The 20,134-nt window shown below is 37.8% G+C and overlaps 1 protein-coding gene across 1 annotated transcript; it reads right to left on the bottom strand.

Moving 5' to 3' along the window:
- Nucleotides 1-780: 780 nt before the first annotated feature.
- LOC149935391 (uncharacterized) lies at nucleotides 781-19,556 on the bottom strand. The gene is made up of 11 exons (XM_090154746.1): nucleotides 19,484-19,556; nucleotides 16,421-17,572; nucleotides 12,563-13,110; nucleotides 12,322-12,490; nucleotides 11,512-11,562; nucleotides 11,395-11,453; nucleotides 11,242-11,333; nucleotides 11,108-11,176; nucleotides 8,833-8,884; nucleotides 2,332-2,488; nucleotides 781-996 (listed from the first exon to the last, which is right to left on the bottom strand). The coding sequence occupies exons 2-11, from the start codon at nucleotides 17,553-17,555 to the stop codon at nucleotides 962-964; spliced, it is 2,367 nt and encodes a 788-aa protein (XP_090010872.1). The 5' UTR covers nucleotides 17,556-17,572; nucleotides 19,484-19,556; the 3' UTR covers nucleotides 781-961.
- Between the last annotated feature and the right edge of the window lie 578 nt (nucleotides 19,557-20,134).

Below are 20,134 nucleotides of genomic sequence, written 5' to 3'. Positions count from 1 at the left end.
TTAGTTGACTTTAACCTAAATTATATACCCCATACAAAATATATTGGTAAAAATTACCAAAAGTGATTGTAAAATTTACAAACGAGCCAATCAACGCGACGTGTACTTTTAGGTCCCGCCTTTTGGAAAAAAATGTAGCTGAAGCATTTTGTTTTTATTTCGACGCTAGCGACAGCTGTTGAAAAAAGAGCTACTTCATGTAGAGCCGACACTTGCTTTAAGCTAGAAGCAACAAACACAACACCCCACACAGGGAGAACACAACCCGTCAAAAGTCGTGGATTTTCTTGTGTACGTTTTTCATTGGCTAGACGCTTTAGCGCCTGCTGCCGTCGGAAGGGGAAAATTCGGAAATTGTCTTCCCCCCCCGACCGTAAAACGTTCAGCGTAAAGGCTCGTGACGCTCCTCCAATGAAATTCGTACACAACCCTTCGTTAGCGTGTTTAAAGGCTAGCTGCGTTCTCCTTGTGTTTATTGCTCCTAGCTTTAAGTGACTATTCTGGGTAGAAACTTTTAGCTGGTTTTGGAAATAGTCTGGTACATTTTCTACTCCTCCTCAAAAGCAATCTGTACGAAGAGGAGAAATACGATTTTGTCGTCTGTGAAGTCCTAGTCGTTTGCTTAAACGTGGAGTTTTGCAGTTGCCCTGTTGGTGTGGCAGGATAATAGTTCAATTTAGAATTAAAGGTAATTAGAAATAATTTCAGTATCCACTAATTATTTTCATAAATTTATTTATGGTTTTTATACCAAGCCGAAATTTGCTAACGACCCCTTATCTCAAAATTAAGCGACGCAAAACTTGAACAGCCTGTTAAGGCTCAAAGGATTTGATGGCTGAGTAGACTTGGTAAGTATCCTTAAGCAGTCTCGTAATTAAAATTCAATACATTTATTAATAAAAACTTTCAGTTTTATTTCATTGTCTCTGAAGCTCCGTTTCTCTAGAGTCATTCTGAGTCAGACCAACCAAGAGGTAGAAATAGCGGGTTCGCCTTATGAAAACAGAACGAAAATCCATTAAGATTACCAAGAAATTTCACTTTCAAATTAAGCCCCGAGTCTAAGCTCCCAAGAAGCCTAAGATTATTTTAATTTTATTTCATTCTTTTTTATCTTTAAAGTAAACTAAATCCAAAAGTTTCTTACAGCGTTTTCCATTTGATTGCTCGAGATTCGCTCCGAATCTGTCTCTGACTAACAAGGAGAGTACCCGAGGTGTTTATTGCCGATTTAGTTCAAAGTCGGCCGTAATGTAGACCTATATGAGATATGAAATTTCTCAAAAGAAGACGTTGCACTACCCATTCAATTTGACATGCCAACCGAAAATGTTTTTGACCACTTACAACCAAAATAAGATTTTTTCCTTATTTTACCCAAATTTTTGTTACAAATTTATCCTAAAAATGTTTCAATTTACCCAAACTTGATGAAATTTACCTAAATGTGGTCCAAATTACACATTTCGTGATTTTAAATGGAGATTTTATTGTTTTAAGTGATCAAAAACATTTTCGGTTGCCATAGCAAATCGAATGGGTAGTGCAACCCTTTTGGGAAATTTCATATTTCATATAGGTCTACATTACGCCCGACTTTGAACAAAATCGGCAATAAGAGTAAAACCGCGAATCTAACATTCCTTTAGCATATTCACGCGCTTTGTGGTTTTGCGTCTGCTAGTAATTTAAATTTTCGCGTCTGCCATTTTGCCAAAAAATCTAAAAGGAACACGCGAAAATTTGCTCCGATCTCGATCTCGATCCGTTGATCGGTCGAAATCGGCAGATCGGTTTTGAGCACCGAGAGCGGGAAATGGAACACACCAAACTTGATCGGGGCCGACACTAGCACGCAAATGGAACATAAAATGTTAATCAGAGCGATCTAGAGCGCTCGAGAGCAGTCAAATGGAAAACGCTAATAGTTATCAGTTAGGGTGCGTTCAATACCGAAAAAATAAGAGTTGGTTTTCGTTATTTTAGTAGGTGGTTTTTTTTCGCCTGTTCTGGGTTTTTTGAGCAGGTTAAAAAGTGTCTTGACGAGTTGGAGTAAGAAGGGAGTAGTTAAAGGTTAAAGGTTATTTATAAAAAGTTACCCGTCGTGTTTTCGTGAAACGAAATTTAAGCAGACGACAAACCTAGATTACTCCATCTACACCTCCTTTCGAGGAGGAGTAAAAGTGTAACCTTAGAGCTCGGGAACAAGCGAACAAAATTCGGGACAGGGTAAATCTTACCCCGAGAACAGGCGAATAAAACGTCTTAGGGTAAAAAGTTTACACTTTTTCTCCCCGGACAAGCGAACAAAATTCGGGAGTTATTTACCTTCTTTTTTGTTGGCAGAATCGATCGCGGACAAAAGAGAAGCTCCCTGTTGCTGTTTGATTTGAGCCCTGGTGGAGGATGGCGTCGGATTTTGGGCGGTCATCGTCGTCGAGGCGAAAGACAGAATTCGGTACCAGCCACGCACTCCAAATCCTTTCTATTACGCGTTTAAAGAAATAGAAAAGTCATTTCTAGTTCAGATTGACAACGGCACAAAAAGGACTTTCGCTAAGACACTAGACGGTGGTTCTCAACCTTTGTCACCTGGTGGAACCCCATTTCAGTTAAAAATTTTCGTGGAACTCTTGTTTGAAAAAAAGTTCGATATTTAATTTTTTTTCTGCCAAAACTAATTTTATCATAAGTTAAGTTAGAAGAAACCACCTATGGACTGTGAGAAGGATGATAAAAAACGCGAAAAAGTAGATTAGTCCATAATTAAAAGGGATAATATAGCTAAATCCTAAACAATTTGTTTAGGATTTAGCTATATTATCCCTTTTAATTATGGACTAATCTACTTTTCGCGTATTTTATCATCCTTAATTTTATCATAGCGCAGCTCAAAATCTCATGGATCCCCTAGAATTTTAAATGGAGCACCATTTGAGAAACACAGCGTTAGGGTAAAAATCTCTTAAAGGCCTAGATTTTCTAATAATAATAATAATAATAATAATAATCAGCTAGGCTAATACCCAAGGAACCACCTTAGGCCTACTTTTAAAGCGATTAATTCAGGTGGCCGGGTTACAATGCGTAGGAGGGTGGGGCTAGCCCTTCATTGCACGCGAGCTAACAGCTCCCTACACTAACTATTACAGTTAACCTCTACAAGTTTTTATGGAAAGGGGAAACCGAAAAACTCGGTGGAAAACCCTTTAAACCAGTGGGGAGAGAACTTGCAAACTCAACGGGGAAGGAATGGTTCCGATTTTTCACCCAGTGCCACAAGCTAGTATCGAACCCGGCTCCTCTTGCTGCGAGGCGAAAGCGCTAACTACCCCAACGTGTTCCGTTGTTGGCCTACCACCAGGGTATTTGATTGGAAGGAAAGTAAATTTAAAGGGTGACAGGCGGAAGAAAACCTAGGTCTTTAAGAAAGGTTTTTAACGACTTTCAAGGCGAAATAAATAGTAAGGTTTTTTTTAAAATCGGTTTCTATTCGATTTATATCCTTAAATTGAAACAAATAAAATGACGTTTCTTCCCGACACAAAATGCGCGGACAAGCAACAACTCCGTTCGCTATATATAGGTTGTCTTTGCGAGCTAACACCATCAGAAAACCTTTAAAATTCCATTTGAAACTAGTCTTTCGTCGAAATATCTGGCGCTATCTCTTTTCAAAGATGAATAAATTAGGAAAGCAGCATTCTCTTGATTTACATAAAGGCTATCTCTCCGTTTCTGTTGAAAGAGATGGTAGCGACAGAATTCGACCCCCGTCCACTCCCCCCGTCCTCGGATGCTGCGCGCGGAGAGAGAGAGGATTGAAGCCAGCAGGGATGCAGAGGTTCGAAGGAAACGAGGCCAAGGTTATATTCCGGGGATGCGAAGTACAACATAAAACCGCAGCTCGACCGAAAGCCGGGTAAAGTTTACGACTTTAAGTCGGTTCCCACTCGCCCCCGTTTTTCTGGACTTTACAAATAAGAACGGATTTTTTAAACGCAAAACAAAAGTCCGTCAGTGGTGTGGGTGGGGTCAAAATAAAATCGCGAAGATTTGACCTTCCTCGAACGAATGATAGATCCTTATTTGGTTAGATTTATGTACCATTTATGTGGATGGTTTTTGTGCGATTTATGGGCAGGCCAGGCTTTGAGATACGCTCCGAATGATTTTAGCGGGATTAGAAACGAATTTATGTTTCGTCTGGGACAGTGCGCAATGCCTCTATTCAAGGTTAGGCTTCGCTCGTCGTTCCTGGTAAACGTAATTATATTCGTATTCTACGTTTCAATGGCAACAAATATGAATGATTGTTTCGGCAATTCATATAGAAACTATTCAGAACGAAATTATATCCCTTATTCGCGAAAGGAATGCTTCGGGCCAGAAAATGGGTTATTTTCAATTGTGGCTGTCATCCTTTTGAAAAAACTCTATAAAATCATATAGAGCTTAAAGGGGGTGAAGGTGGTGCTGTATAGTCTATATAGAAAGGGGTTGAAGGTGGTGCTATATAGTCCATATATTTGTATGGATATTTCTAGGTTTCCTTAGCAATAGATCTTTCAAATTTTGCGTTATAATATGTAGAATTCTATTAGAGGATATTCTAGGTTTTCTCTATAGAGGCTATAGAAAATATTTTACAAATTTCATAGAAATCAAAATAGAGGATTGGGCCGAATTCATTTCTATAAGTGTATTTATAGAAATCTAATGAAATAACTGCCTTATTGTCTATAGGATTCTATGACTTTTTTGTAAGGGGTATATTGATTATAGCAGCACTGACAATTGTGAGTGAACTTGAGAATCGGATAAAAACTTGGAAAATTACTCTCCTGTGAACGAAGTTCATTTATTTGTCATTTTCTTTTGAATTAGAGAAAAACATGATAGAATACACTAGAGAACTATCTAGTAACGGTTTTATACCATTTACCACTGTAACCATGGGAATGGACGGGGATCAGATCGATATCTTATTTTGGGTTTGGGAAAAGTTTTTTTTTGAGTTCGGGAATGGATTTTATCTCTGGTCGCAATACTTTAAATAGATAATGGGAATTTCGGGAATGGATGGTAAAGTTAATTTTGAGTTCGGGAATGGTTAGGAATAGATTTTATCTCTGGTCGCAACGAGGGGTAAGACAGTCTCAGATAATCTGTACACCGAGTTCGTGCATTTAGCACTGTTAAAGGTACATATTTTAAAGAGTTCGCGAGTTCCATTTAGCACTGTCAAAGGTACGGCAGTGTACACCGAGTTCGAAGAGTGTCTTACCCCTCGGGGCCCAATACTTTCAATTTCGGGAATAAATATCGGAAATGGAAAGAAAAATATTTGATCGAAAATGGAATGGGAATGGTTGGGAGACAAATATTTGATCGGAAATGGAATGGGAATGGTTGAAAGAAAAATATTTGATTGGAAATGGAATGGGAATGGTTGAAAGAAACATATTTGATCGGAAATGGAATGGGAATGGTTGAAAGAAAAATATTTGATCCGAAATGGAATGGGAATGGTTGAAAGAAAAATATTTGATCGGAAATGGAATGGGAATGGTTGGGAGACAAATATTTGATCGGCAATGGAATGGGAATGGTTGAAAGAAAAATATTTGATTGGAAATGGAATGGGAATGGTTGAAAGAAACATATTTGATCGGAAATGGAATGGGAATGGTTGGGTGACAAATATTTGATCGGAAATGGAATGGGAATGGTTGAAAGAAAAATATTTGATCCGAAATGGAATGGGAATGGTTGAAAGAAAAATATTTGATCGGAAATGGAATGGGAATGGTTGGGAGACAAATATTTGATCGGCAATGTAATGGGAATGGTTGAAAGAAAAATATTTGATCGGAAATGGAATGGGAATGGGAATGGTTGAAAGACAAATATTTGATCGGAAATGGAATGGGAATGGTTGAAAGAAAAATATGTGATCGGAAATGGAATGGGAATGGTTGGGAGACAAATATTTGATCGGCAATGGAATGGGAATGGTTGAAAGAAAAATATTTGATTGGAAATGGAATGGGAATGGTTGAAAGAAACATATTTGATCGGAAATTTAATGGGAATGGTTGAAAGAAAAATATTTGATCGGAAATGGAATGGGAATGGTTGAAAGAAAAATATTTGATCCGAAATGGAATGGGAATGGTTGAAAGAAAAATATTTGATCGGAAATGGAATGGGAATGGTTGGGAGACAAATATTTGATCGGAAATGGAATGGGAATGGTTGAAAGAAAAATATTTGATCCGAAATGGAATGGGAATGGTTGAAAGAAAAATATTTGATCGGAAATGGAATGGGAATGGTTGGGAGACAAATATTTGATCGGCAATGGAATGGGAATGGTTGAAAGAAAAATATTTGATCGGAAATGGAATGGGAATGGTTGAAAGAAAAATATTTGATCGGAAATGGAATGGGAATGGTTGAAAGAAAAATATTTGATCGGAAATGGAATGGGAATGGTTGGGAGACAAATATTTGATCGGCAATGGAATGGGAATGGTTGAAAGAAAAATATTTGATTGGAAATGGAATGGGAATGGTTGAAAGAAACATATTTGATCGGAAATGGAATGGGAATAGTTGGGAGACAAATATTTGATCGGAAATGGAATGGGAATGGTTGAAAGAAAAATATTTGATCCGAAATGGAATGGGAATGGTTGAAAGAAAAATATTTGATAGGAAATGGAATGGGAATGGTTGGGAGACAAATATTTGATCGGCAATGGAATGGGAATGGTTGAAAGAAAAATATTTGATCGGAAATGGAATGGGAATGGTTGAAAGAAAAATATTTGATCGGAAATGGAATGGGAATGGTTGGGAGACAAATATTTGATCGGCAATGGAATGGGAATGGTCGAAAGAAAAATATTTGATCGGAAATGGAATGGGAATGGTTGAAAGAAACATATTTGATCGAAAATGGAATGGGAATGGTTGGGAGACAAATATTTGATCGGAAATGGAATGGGAATGGTTGAAAGAAAAATATTTGATTGGAAATGGAATGGGAATGGTTGAAAGAAAAATATTTGATCGGAAATGGAATGGGAATGGTTGAAAGACAAATATTTGATCGGAAATGGAATGGGAATGGTTGAAAGAAAAATATGTGATCGGCAATGGAATGGGAATGGTTGAAAGAAAAATATTTGATTGGAAATGGAATGGGAATGGTTGAAAGAAATATATTTGATCGGAAATGGAATGGGAATGGTTGGGAGACAAATATTTGATCGGAAATGGAATGGGAATGGTTGAAAGAAAAATATTTGATCCGAAATGGAATGGGAATGGTTGAAAGAAAAATATTTGATCGGAAATGGAATGGGAATGGTTGGGAGACAAATATTTGATCGGAAATGGAATGGGAATGGTTGAAAGAAAAATATTTGATCCGAAATGGAATGGGAATGGTTGAAAGAAAAATATTTGATCGGAAATGGAATGGGAATGGTTGGGAGACAAATATTTGATCGGCAATGGAATGGGAATGGTTGAAAGAAAAATATTTGATTGGAAATGGAATGGGAATGGTTGAAAGAAACATATTTGATCGGAAATGGAATGGGAATGGTTGGGAGACAAATATTTGATCGGAAATGGAATGGGAATGGTTGAAAGAAAAATATTTGATCCGAAATGGAATGGGAATGGTTGAAAGAAAAATATTTGATCGGAAATGGAATGGGAATGGTTGGGAGACAAATATTTGATCGGAAATGGAATGGGAATGGTTGAAAGAAAAATATTTGATCCGAAATGGAATGGGAATGGTTGAAAGAAAAATATTTGATCGGAAATGGAATGGGAATGGTTGGGAGACAAATATTTGATCGGCAATGGAATGGGAATGGTTGAAAGAAAAATATTTGATCGGAAATGGAATGGGAATGGTTGAAAGAAACATATTTGATCGGAAATGGAATGGGAATGGTTGGGAGACAAATATTTGATCGGAAATGGAATGGGAATGGTTGAAAGAAAAATATTTGATCCGAAATGGAATGGGAATGGTTGGGAGACAAATATTTGATCGGCAATGGAATGGGAATGGTTGAAAGAAAAATATTTGATCGGAAATGGAATGGGAATGGTTGAAAGACAAATATTTGATCGGAAATGGAATGGGAATGGTTGAAAGAAAAATATGTGATCGGAAATGGAATGGGAATGGCTGAAAGAAAAATATGTGATCGGAAATGGAATGGGAATGGTTGAAAGACAAATATTTGATCGGAAATGGAATGGGAATGGTTGAAAGAAAAATATGTGATCGGAAATGGAATGGGAATGGCTGAAAGAAAAATATGTGATCGGAAATGGAATGGGAATGGTTGAAAGACAAATATTTGATCGGAAATGGAATGGGAATGGTTGGGAGACAAATATTTGAAGGGAAATGGAATGGGAATGTTAATATTGTTTCAACGGGAATGGTAACGTAAATGCATCAACTGCAGCTCTCTAGCTTACACAACTCAATTTCAATGAAATTTTAAATTACGCTGTATTTTATCGAATGCCCCTTCCCCTTCGAAGTGGTTTTTTTCCGCACCGGCTAAATTAAAAACTGAAAAGGAGCAGAAATGATAGTGACTGAATAAATCCCCGGGTGCATCTTTATCAATTTCTCCCGAAAAATAATTTGGTAAGGAGCTTAAGGGAAAAAACATTTTCTAATTTAGCTTCGAGACAGTGGGGGACCATATACTCTTGGGAATTAAAATAAAATTTTGTACGGGCATAATACAAGAAATAAAAAACATCATTATATTTTTATGGTACCTGTAAAAAGTTCTCCATCTTGAAAGTAGCGCATCCCAAAAATTCACTCCGCCTGCAAATTATTCAATTTATTAATCAATAATAAGGGAATCTTACAGATATTGACAAAAACACACAAGTTATGTTTGTTTTTCATTTCCTAATCAATATTACCAAGAATTTATTGAGGCTAAGCCGAATTTATTCTTGATATTACCATAAGTAACATAACAGATTCGCAGGGTACCTTTGATTTTTTTAAATGCGTTTCAGAGAAAAATAGTTCTATGCGAATTCCGTCATATCATTATTTTCTAAAACTATGTCATCGGGAAAATATGGTTTAATATAGGTTAACGATAATAGTTAGTGTAGGGAGCTGTTGGCTCGCGTGGCATGCGGGGCTTGCCACCACCCTCCTACGCGTTGTAACCCGCCATCTGTTTAAGGCATTATAAGTCGCTAGATGACTTGGGCCTAAGGTGGTACCTAGCTTGGGTATTAGCCTAGCTGATTATTATAATAAGTAAATAAGTAAACTCACGAGGAGTGTACCCGAAGTGTTAATCACCGATTTTGATGAAACTCGGGGGGTGTGTTACCCCAAGTAACATGAAATTTTACCAAGGGAAAAGTTACGCTGGGCTTCCGTTTTGCTATGGCAACCAAAAATGTTTTTGACAACTTAAAATGAAAAAATCTACCTTTAAAAAAGCATGGGATTTTCTCGGTTTCACAGACGTTTTGGGTTAAATTCATCAAGATTGGGTAAACTTCAACCAAATTTGGGTAAAATTGAGAAAATTTCAATGAATTTGATAAATAAAGGAATATCGTAAAATATTTTTTTTTAAATCGACAAAAACCGAGAAAATCCCATGCTTTTTTAAATGTAGATTTATTCACTTTAAGTTGTCAAAAACATTTTTGGTTGCCATAGCAAAACGGAAGCCCAGCGTAACTTTTCCCTTGGTGAAAATTCATGTTACCCCAAGGTCTACAAACCCCCCGAGTTTCATCAAAATTGGTGATTAACACCTCGCAATTTTAACATTTTAAATCTACAGGGAAATACACTGGGTAAATTTTTAGCGGTGATTCTGCCTGAAGCTTTTATAACATTTTCGCGTGATTAAAATTGCATAAAATTGACTTAAATTGTGAACACTGGCTTCGTTTATGAAAGGAGTTATTTGAGATTTAAACGCGTAAGGTTCATCAAAGGTGAGGGGGTTGTTATCTTCATACATAATCTAAGCCCGTTTACGCTCCTATTTATCGCTTAATAGTTCTTTTTATAAACTAACGTGGCCTTCTTGTTGAAATGTTGCTCTGACGTCACAGTCTCTTACTTTGACAAGCCTACGAGCGCGCGCTACAGTCGCGAGGAATATAGCTTTTTCTAGAGCGCGTGCAAATCGCTCGTGCGAGGAATACACTAATAAAGCTGGGTCTTGTGACGTAAGAGCAACATTTTAACAAGTTGGGCAAGACCACTTTTTATTTTATAAAATCAACTATTGTAATTTTGCCAAACGAAGAAACAAGGGGGAGATGTGTCGACTTTCCTGTCATACTTATTGGTATTATCTTACTTACGATATTACCGATAAAGATAAGATAACTTTAGATCTACGCAAATTGATATTACTATACTTAATGATTGTTCGCGTATAAATAACTGGACTGAATTAGACGTTAGATCTACGGGATTGGTTACCCGGCACTATTAGCAAAATTGAAATGAAGATGTTGATTCTAGTCTTTATAGTATCAGCTGACTAGAAGTAAATATTTGCGGGTCTTATCTCGGCGACGTTCGTAGGGAAATACTTTTATTTCGATGACCAGTGTGGCCAAGTATAAAATAAAAACCTCCTATTTCCTCCTAAACTGATAGAGAAAAACTGCTACGCTATACTTAACGAAAAACTACTAGAAAAACTGTACGCTAGCTAGGGAGGGAACACCGGATTGGTTGGTATTTGAGCATGCGCAGAAACCTATTTTTGGCTATCACTGAGAAACATACAACTAAATTATGATTCCTCATGGAGCACGTGGCGCCATCTATGTAAACTGACCGTTATATTTCAGGTTTTGTACGGTGGCCAAAGAGTCTGACTGTATCTGACGTTAAAATTTTACGACCTCCTATTTAATTTTTGCTTCCAACTATCGAAACCTCCTATGAGAGTCTACCTCCTGTTTTTTCTCCAACGTTCCTAACTTCCTCCTAGAAATAGGAGCAAACCTCCTAACTTGGCCACACTGTCGATGACTTTATCTTTCTTACTTTTTATTGTATTCCCGGTTCCATACGGAAATAACGAGTCTTTTCCTGAGCATTTCCTCCACAATGGGACTGAAATAGAGACACTCCGATCAATGAGCGGAAACGGCCGAGATATCAGCGAATGCCTGACTTACAAAGAGATTTCGTAGCCGAAAAAGGGATTGTTGGTCGATTTTTTCACTTTGCTTCGAAAAATGAAGCGACCACTGTCCGGAGCGAATGACACCTGTTCGGAAACCAAAGGAACAAATTACACCTATTTACACCTGCGTCATTGTCACACTTACCTTGATGTAAGCGTTGGCCAGAAGGGATTTTGTAGGTAGTAGATGAACGGCCCTAATTACTAAATGATGACCAATTTAATTTAATTATTATTTAAATGTAAAGCGCGATTAATTTACCATTTACAACCAGATTATTTTGATTGAAAGATATGGCTAGTTTAATTTTCGCTGTAAATAAATTAAAATAAATTAAAACAAATTAAAATAACTTAAAAAAAAATTAAAATAAATTAAAATAAATTAAAATAAAATAAAATAAATTAAAATAAATTTATGATATTAGACAGGAACAAATTTGTCTTGATGAGGTTAAGTAAATATATTTTAAAACGTATACGCGAACGTTTGAGTTTTGTTATTTTAAATAGTGGATTTTTTATCAGGATTCTTCATTAGTTTATGAGTCTAATTTTTACAAATTTTGAACAAGAATTTCCTTAACCTCATTACAACCATGAATTAATTAACCAAAGGATGTTCTACTGTAGAAAAGACGCAAAAAGTATATTTTCCTAGTGCAATCTAGCAAATAGAAAATTTAATTTATATCCAGGCCCTTTCCATTCCAGGGGCAAACAAATAGTTTGGATCAATAGAAAATCGGAATTTAACAAAAATTATAGATGGACTCCCGAAATATAAGCACCATAGTTACCATGGTAACCAACGATAGATAGTGACCTACAGCAAACTAAAGGAGCCCCATTTTTCGGAGGTCACGTGACGGGAGTGGGTAATCGCTTCGTTACAAAACCAAAGCTCTCACGATTCAAAAACCATGACAACAATCAGTGCCTCTATTCGGAGTTCAATCTTTGATTAAGAGTAGGAAATGAACGGATCTATAGCGAACTTTGCCTCGAGATGCTAGCTCGTGAAACATACTTTAGTTAATTAATCCAAGTTGGCACTCTGAAACGCACGTACATTTGCCAAGAACGACTTCCTTGCCGCGGGGCTTGCAGATAATTCTTTTCAAGGGCGATTTGACGATCCTCTTGTTGGAGGACGAGTTGGCGTCATAATGGCTAATTAACGAACTCAATTCGGCCACCGAGATCGCGGTGGACGAGAGGAGACACGAGGGAAGGCTGTCCTGTTGACCAAACAAAGTAGCCGTTAGAAGAGAAACTCCAGCTCCCACCCCTTGATCAAATTCAAACAATACCCGAAGGTTGATCGGACCAATGTCAGTGGCCTCGTCATCTCGTCCGTCGGGAGAGGTTCCGGGACACCCTACCGCATCGGCGCCTTTGGTCGGCTGGCTGACAAGTCGCTTTCTAATTAGAAACGACGGATCCAGGGTTCGTACGAAATCGGCCAAGCAAGGCAGGGAAGAGGTCCGTCGGGCGGACACCTTCTCGCGCCGAGTGGTCTGGCTCGGCGCGCCCTGAGAGCATCTCGAGTGGGCTCTCATTTCCGAGACGTTCTCGTAGATGGCCGCTGCCCCCGCCACTCGCCACTCTTCTTTCTCGATCTTCTTAATGGATCGCCTTCCCCCGGACGTCGGGCTTCCGTGCAAGGGCAGTCCGTTTTTTGATAGAATCCTTTCCAAATTAAGTTGGACGGATCTCTCGACTAGTTTGCTCAAGTTGATCCGGTGTTCGCAGTTCAGACCGTCCACGACGATGCTACTCTCCAAGTCCTCGGCGTCGTACCACAAAATTGGTTTTTGATTTTCGGAGTAGCCCACGCCAAATCGAAATTTATCACCAGCTTAAGTTTGGAATAAAAAATTTAAAAATAATTCGTAAAGGATTTATTGTCGTACTATAGCGTAAGTGTATAATATTGTTACATTAGTGTGACACTGTAGCTGTAAACGTTTATTATTGTGTGAGGGACTGTAATTGACTTATTTTACTTCAATAACGACAGAAAATACCTCTAAAGTATACCCACGCATCATAAGTAATATAATAGCAATATAAATGACAATTAGCCAAAATTATCACCAAACTAATTTTCAGAATGATTGCAGCAAACAAGGTCCACTTCGGCACAGAGCTCCCTAGTGTCTACAAACTCCCAAGGCGAAAGATACTACTACTACCAAGGACGATAATATTCGGTTGCAAGTCCAAGTCGGAGCTTGGAGATAGTGTCAGTGTCGAGAAAAGGTTAGGTAAGAAAAATAGAGCTAAAACAATAAGAAGCGTCATACCATAAGTGTATAATATTACCGCATAAGTGTGACACTTGCTATTCTTCACACGCAAAAGTTTTACTGAGAGCTATTCGCGAGACAGACTGCATTACGGGCTTCGTCGCCGTTTTGCGTCCGCTTACTAACGCGTCACGGGTAGCCTTTGACAGCGCCTCGCTAGGGGGAGATTTCCTTCTTTTGATGACGTCACTCCGTTACTAGCTCCCAGTAAAATATTCCCCAAAGTGGCAAACTTAAAGGCCAGTTTTCCTTGAAGTTTTCTTCCCGCCGCGCAAATATCCTGGTGGTAGGCCAAAATTTTCGGTTGATTTTTTAACATAATAGAGCCTAGATTTCCAAAATTATTATTGATTAGTCCATTATCAAATTTTTTCAATAATAATTTTGGAAATCTAGGCTCTATTATGTTAAAAAATCAACCGAAAATTTTGGCCTACCACCAGGATATTTGCGCGGCGGGAAGAAACCTGAAAGGGAAACAGGCAGAAGAAATCCTAGGCCTTTAAGGAACAACATTATAGACTTATGGTACTGGTTAATAGTTCTTTTTATAAAGTAACGTGTCCTTCTTGTTTAAACATGGTTTCTACGTCACAGTCTCTTACTTTTACAAGTTTACAGTCGCCAGAGGAATATAGATTTTTCAAGGGCCCCCCTGGTAAAACGCTCGTGTGAAGAATATACTAATAAAGCAGTGTCTTGTGACGTAAGAGCAACATTTTATCTAGTTGGGCAACACCACTATTTATTTAATAAAATCAACTATTAAATTAAAACTTTCCTTTAAGGGGGTAGTCACTGGAAAAAATTTTTACACTTGTTTTTCGATTTTAGAAAACCGTTCTGTAATTTCAAGTGATAACTTATAATCTTTATAAGTATAAGTATAATGGATAACGCCATAAAATTGTTTTAATGGAGCAGAACAAATAGTGAAAATAAAACTTGTACATTTTAATAATTTGATTTGAAAGAAGCACTTCAATTTAAGCCACTATGTTCGGTTTTATAAAGAAATCACAACTGATTACAGAAGAGTATATCTTGTATAGAGAGGTACTCCCTATTTTATAATGCCATAAGTAACATAATACCTCTAAGTATGACACTTGTATCCTTGCTCATGCATTATTTTCTTATTAAATCTTTTCTTCACCAAAAATAAATCTGTAAAACTACTAGCAACTCTATAACCCGGAAGTTTAACCCTCTTTGTGATTTGAATTTTTCTATTGGTCATACAAAAGTAGAGAGTTAAAATTCAGCTAATCATATAGTACTCCCGGAAAAATTCGTCTGTTGCGTAACCATAATAATAATAATAATATTTATTTCGCAAAGACATATTTCCAGGCAACCAAAGAGGCAAAGCCTATACGTGGTGGTTACCAGGACAGTACAAACAAATAAATTAAATTAAAGATTTGAAAGCGCAACAAAAATGTTTACATAAATAAAATCCAAATAAAAAATAATTAATTTAAACGCATTAAGCCTATAAATGGCGATATTCAAAATCGCGCGCCAAATTGCAGGAATATCACGTTACTGGAAGTTGGGTTAGTTTAGTAGTTCATGTCGCCGCTACCGAGGGGCACTATTTAGAAAAAAAAATGCGTCACTATGAAGAAAGGATGTAGTAAAAAAATTTCGTAATGTCATACTTAGAGGTATTATGTTACTTATGCTAATGCTCGTGACACGTACAGTCCCGATCAAAAGTTTATTTTAAACACTACTTTCACGCTTGCTTTGTTTCACTTAAAAATTAAATTAGGGTTAATTTTCATGTTTTCCATCATCAATATTTCTTCAATAACTTTAGAACCACAACTCCGATTTGAAAAATGAAACCAGATTATGTTTCCGAATATTATGACGCTTCGAACAAGCGTAGGCACGACATATTGTATTTATTTTTTCATGACGTCTTTTTGGAGGGTTATGGCTATTTCCGGCTTTGCTAGCGCCCCAATTGTGGTAGGGCGTTAATTTTCACTGCATATTATTTTCGTGAGTGTTTTCTTTCATAGAAGCGCTCATTCGGCTCTCTACCTAAAATAGAAACAAAATGGCTGCCAAGAGAAAACGGCCAGAAACTTTTGATCGGGACTGTACCTTTGAAGGCTCCCATTGATTTGGCGTAAATAATGTATTAGGCCTAAGGGATAATAAATTTATGAGGCGATCTAGTCCCTCCCCACGTCACGAGAAGGGGGGGAGTAGAAAAAACGTCACTAGCGTGTGCTTAAATTACGTCGGAGTACGTCAGTTTTAGGGAACCAATGAGGTAACGGGTTGGTTTGGAGGGAAGGAGCTATTTTATATTTTCATTTATTTTGAACGTTAATAGTTCTTTTTATAAACTAACGTGGCCTTCTTGTTGAAATGTTGCTCTTGCGTCACAGTCTCTTAATTTGACAAGCCTACGAGCGCGCGCTACAGTCGCGATGAATATAGCTTTTTCTAGAGCGCGTGCAAATCGCTCGTGCGAGGAATACACTAATAAAGCTGGGTCTTGTGACGTAAGAGCAACATTTTAACAAGTTGGGCAAGACCACTTTTTATTTTATAAAATCAACTATTTATTACCGAACCGCGCTTAAGTTTGCGTCCGTAATGTAAGACCAGTACTAAATACGCAACGAACAAAGAAACCCCTATAACAATATTTACTCTTCCCTAACATAACGGAAACTGTAGATAAATCACTCTTTCATTCAAGCTGGAGTGACCAGAAGGCCAAGCTTTCTCCTTTTTTAATCGAGCCAGTCATTGACCGATACTCGAGTGTCGTCATCTTCCGCTCTTTCCGCATATCCCATTTTTTGGCCGGTAGCGTTTTTTACGATCACTTACCATCATCCATAACAGGCGGATCTTTGCTGGTCACTTTCGTTATTTTATCGGCGTTCTTGGCTGTAAATTCGCTCCTCGGGTTAATGACCTCTTCTTTGGCTTTCTTGATAATGGAAATGGGATTTTTGACCGGTCGCCCTTTGGGAAGACTCGATTCCGTAGTCGTTTCATTCTTCACATTGAGATTGTTTTCCATTTTGAGTTTGTTCACGGAGAGATTGGCCAATGGTGATCTGGTCATTTCTCGGACCTGGTGCTTGTACGATTTCGGGGTTCGGATAGTCACCTTCTTGGTTTTGACATTAACCGTCTTCGGTGGACACGGTTGTTGAATTTTGTTCGAGCGAGATACTTGTCGATTCTGAAGAACGATCAGTTTCTGTCGTAATCGGTCCTCGTTCAGTTTATCCTTATTTCCCGCGTTTAGAGGGGCTAATGGTACCATTCTCTCTTGTCGTAGTTGAGAGTAAGTGGTGACGAAACTCAACTCGTCGTCACCCAAGACGGAATTCTCCTCCTTCATTTTTTTCAAGAGTTTGTAGGCTTCTCGGGCGTTGGGGACGTTCGTTCTGGATACGGAAACCGTTTTGCGTCCTTGGGCGACGTGGTACGGCTGCGTCATAGTCAATTGAAGAGGTTGATGAGCGACTGATGAAATGACTTCGGTGGACGGTGGGAATTCTTTGATGGGAGACAGGTTCAACTTCGAAAGGGAAGTCCGGTTCTTTTCCAGGTCATTTTTCGTTGAGGTTCTCGTCAATTGTTGGGCCAAATTGTGGTCAATCAAATAATTCCTCTTCGTCTGAGCCACTACCCGCGGATGTTCGTCTCTGCAGGCGGATTTCGGACGCGTTTTCTGTTCGGGCACCCCGACGTGATCCCGGATGTGGTCGTAAGATGCTGAGCGTCGACAGGGAGCGTATCGCTCGAAATCTTCTTTGGGAGCCTCCAATTTCTTTTTTCTTCTTTGAACTGGCCGAGTGTCGTGGAAATCTTGATTTAAGGGCCAAACCACGTCTTTGGGTAAATCCGACGTTTTAGCCTTCGTTGGGTGTTGATCCTCTGGCGGGGGTTTGTGGAACCAACTTTTGAACCAGGATTTCAACGTCCTACTCTCCCTCCCGCTGGCTTCCATGCCTTCAATTGTTCCTCCTAATAAATAATGTAATTTGAACACGTTAATTTACAATTGATGGCTTAAATTAAATGTCTGAAACATAATGTATTAATTCAAAAAAACTACACGTTAAAAAAATTACTATTTCCATAAATATATTTCCCCACTTAAAAATTGAATTTAAAGTAACACCTTGAGGTAAGTACCTCAACCACCGTCATTCGTAATAACCATTGAGTTGGGAATATTAATTTAGAGATCCAATCAAATCTGCTCCCCGCGAAACATGTTTTTGAAAATTACGAATGTGCCGTCTGCTCTAAAATGACGAGAAAACGTTATCATATGACCCGTGGCGCCATCCATTATTTTTGAAAAAAAAATCTTTTTGCCGGAAAACGCGTCTTATTTGAACGAACCATTGAGAGATAGACGGCGCCACGAATAGAATGATAAAGTTTTCTGGTAATTTGGGAGCAGACGGCAGTATTCTTATTTTTTAAAAACTTGTTTCGGGAAATACTGAAATCCGACGTTTTGATTGGACCTCTAGATTAATATTCCCAACTCAATGGTGATAACATCCGCTTCTACATTAAAAAGATTATGGCAACCCTGTTTTAAAAGATTTTACAACTGAAGACTAACGATCGGACAGAAAACGTCTAATTTTTCTACGTAAATTAACACGATGATTTTTTAGCGTTAGCTTGAGTGCAAAGTCCGTAAGTTGTGGGACAATTTTTTATCTGTCGGTGCTCTTATTTGAAAATTTCACCTTTGAAAAAACGAAAGAGGACTGAAACGTTTACAGAGGATAAATATGGATTATAAGTAAGATTATAATTAAGTTTAATTTCTACATTTTATAACAATAGTCAGAGAATTACCGGCGGTATGTGTTAAGCCGCGATTCGGTGTTTAAATCCGCCTCGAACATGGCAAGATACATGTTTCCTTTCTGTAGCCAAAATGGATACTTTTCTCATAAAATATATATTATATAGGTAAGAATTTGAAATTTTTCAAGGTCATCCCAAAACTATCTCGAGAACCGTAAGTGTTAGAAAGTTGGTTCCAATTAGAAAAGTGTTCCCCGTCACGTTTTAAGTCTAAATAGCGTATACCCAATCGGATTTGACCAATAGGAAGTCGAGAAAAATTTACCAAAATCACAAAGGTCGTAAAAGGGAAAATTTCAAAAAAGCGCTAATAACTCCAAAACAAGTCGTATTGCATTGTCGAAATTTGCTAGATAATCTCATCATGGTGGGAGATTTTAATATTCCGAAAATTGCTATCTGGAGGTTGCAAAACTAGTATATATTTGTTATTGAATGACCCAGAATGGTTCCTCTATGCCAGAATCAAATCCCCCATTTTTAGAACTATACTTTTACCATAAAATATAATTTTATTTTAATAGATAAATGTGTTGAAATAAAACTTTCAATTGTTAAAAAAGTTCCTAAGTTTGGTTTAACTATTGAAAACTTTTATTCACATTTTACAGTGCGAAGAATGCAAAATATTCTAGTTGTGTAACCTCCAGGTGACGTTAGTTCGCTACACGTAGACATTTTGAAACGTATTATCAAACGTCTGATAATCGAACTTTTGGTATAATTACATGTCAACCGGAGCCAATGTTACCGTTCAATGTTCTTACGAACCTAAATACGTTCTCAAAATCTGAAGTTTAGTTTTTCGTTAATGTTGACGAAGTTTGAAACCCCTTTAATAAAAACGAAAATAATGCGAAATTGAAAACGTAATAAGCACCCTACTCTATGAGGCTCTCCGAGTTCTCTGTTGATGGGGGAGGGCTAACACGACGGAGGGGAGAAGTACGGGCAGATCTGTCATTGAATGGAATTGAAGTAAATAATAAACATTGCGGAACGTTCTCATTATTATGAGATATTGGAAAATTAGTAAATACTCACGAAAATGTGTGATGTTCGTTTAGTAATCGATTACGTAAGAGTACCAAAATGTGAAACGTATTCTACGAGTAATAAAATATAGGAAAACCGTTACTCGCTCTTTTAAATCAACCGCTATACACGATCACGTACGTTCACTTGTCCATCCACTGACCCCCTACGTTTCCCCTCCTCCCAACGTGCAAACCGGAATTTTAAGGGATTGGACGGTGTATAGGGAAGGGGGAGGACAGGAGGTGAACCTTTTCCCAACAGGATATGCTTGGCCATCCGATTGGTCTAGCGAATGTCGGCGTCCTTCAAGAATTCCTTTTTTCAAAATTGTGAAAAATATAATTTCATTGCCACGAACCACGATTGTAGCTGTATCTCAAATTAATATTTATATGTCTGATTATTCTGATATCACTATAAGGTTTTATTAAATGTTTCAAGTATTCTTCAAATAAATATGAAGTAAAACAACTTTTGTTGGATTAAAATGCTCATTTTATAGAAAACCTGGCGCTATCTATTACTAAATATAAACCAAAATTATTGTTTTAAATCGATCGCCTTACAGTGAGCCTAGTGCCATCTATCGCAAAGTCCATCACTGCAAAACTAGAATTTATCTTAAATTTCGGTTTAATTTTAGTGGCACTGTTTTCC

This window comes from Leiobunum rupestre, chromosome 7, assembly GCF_980474605.1.
Source record: "Leiobunum rupestre chromosome 7, qqLeiRupe1.1.hap1, whole genome shotgun sequence".
Lineage (NCBI taxonomy): Eukaryota > Metazoa > Arthropoda > Arachnida > Opiliones > Sclerosomatidae > Leiobunum > Leiobunum rupestre.
This window is presented reverse-complemented; position numbering and strand designations above follow the sequence as displayed.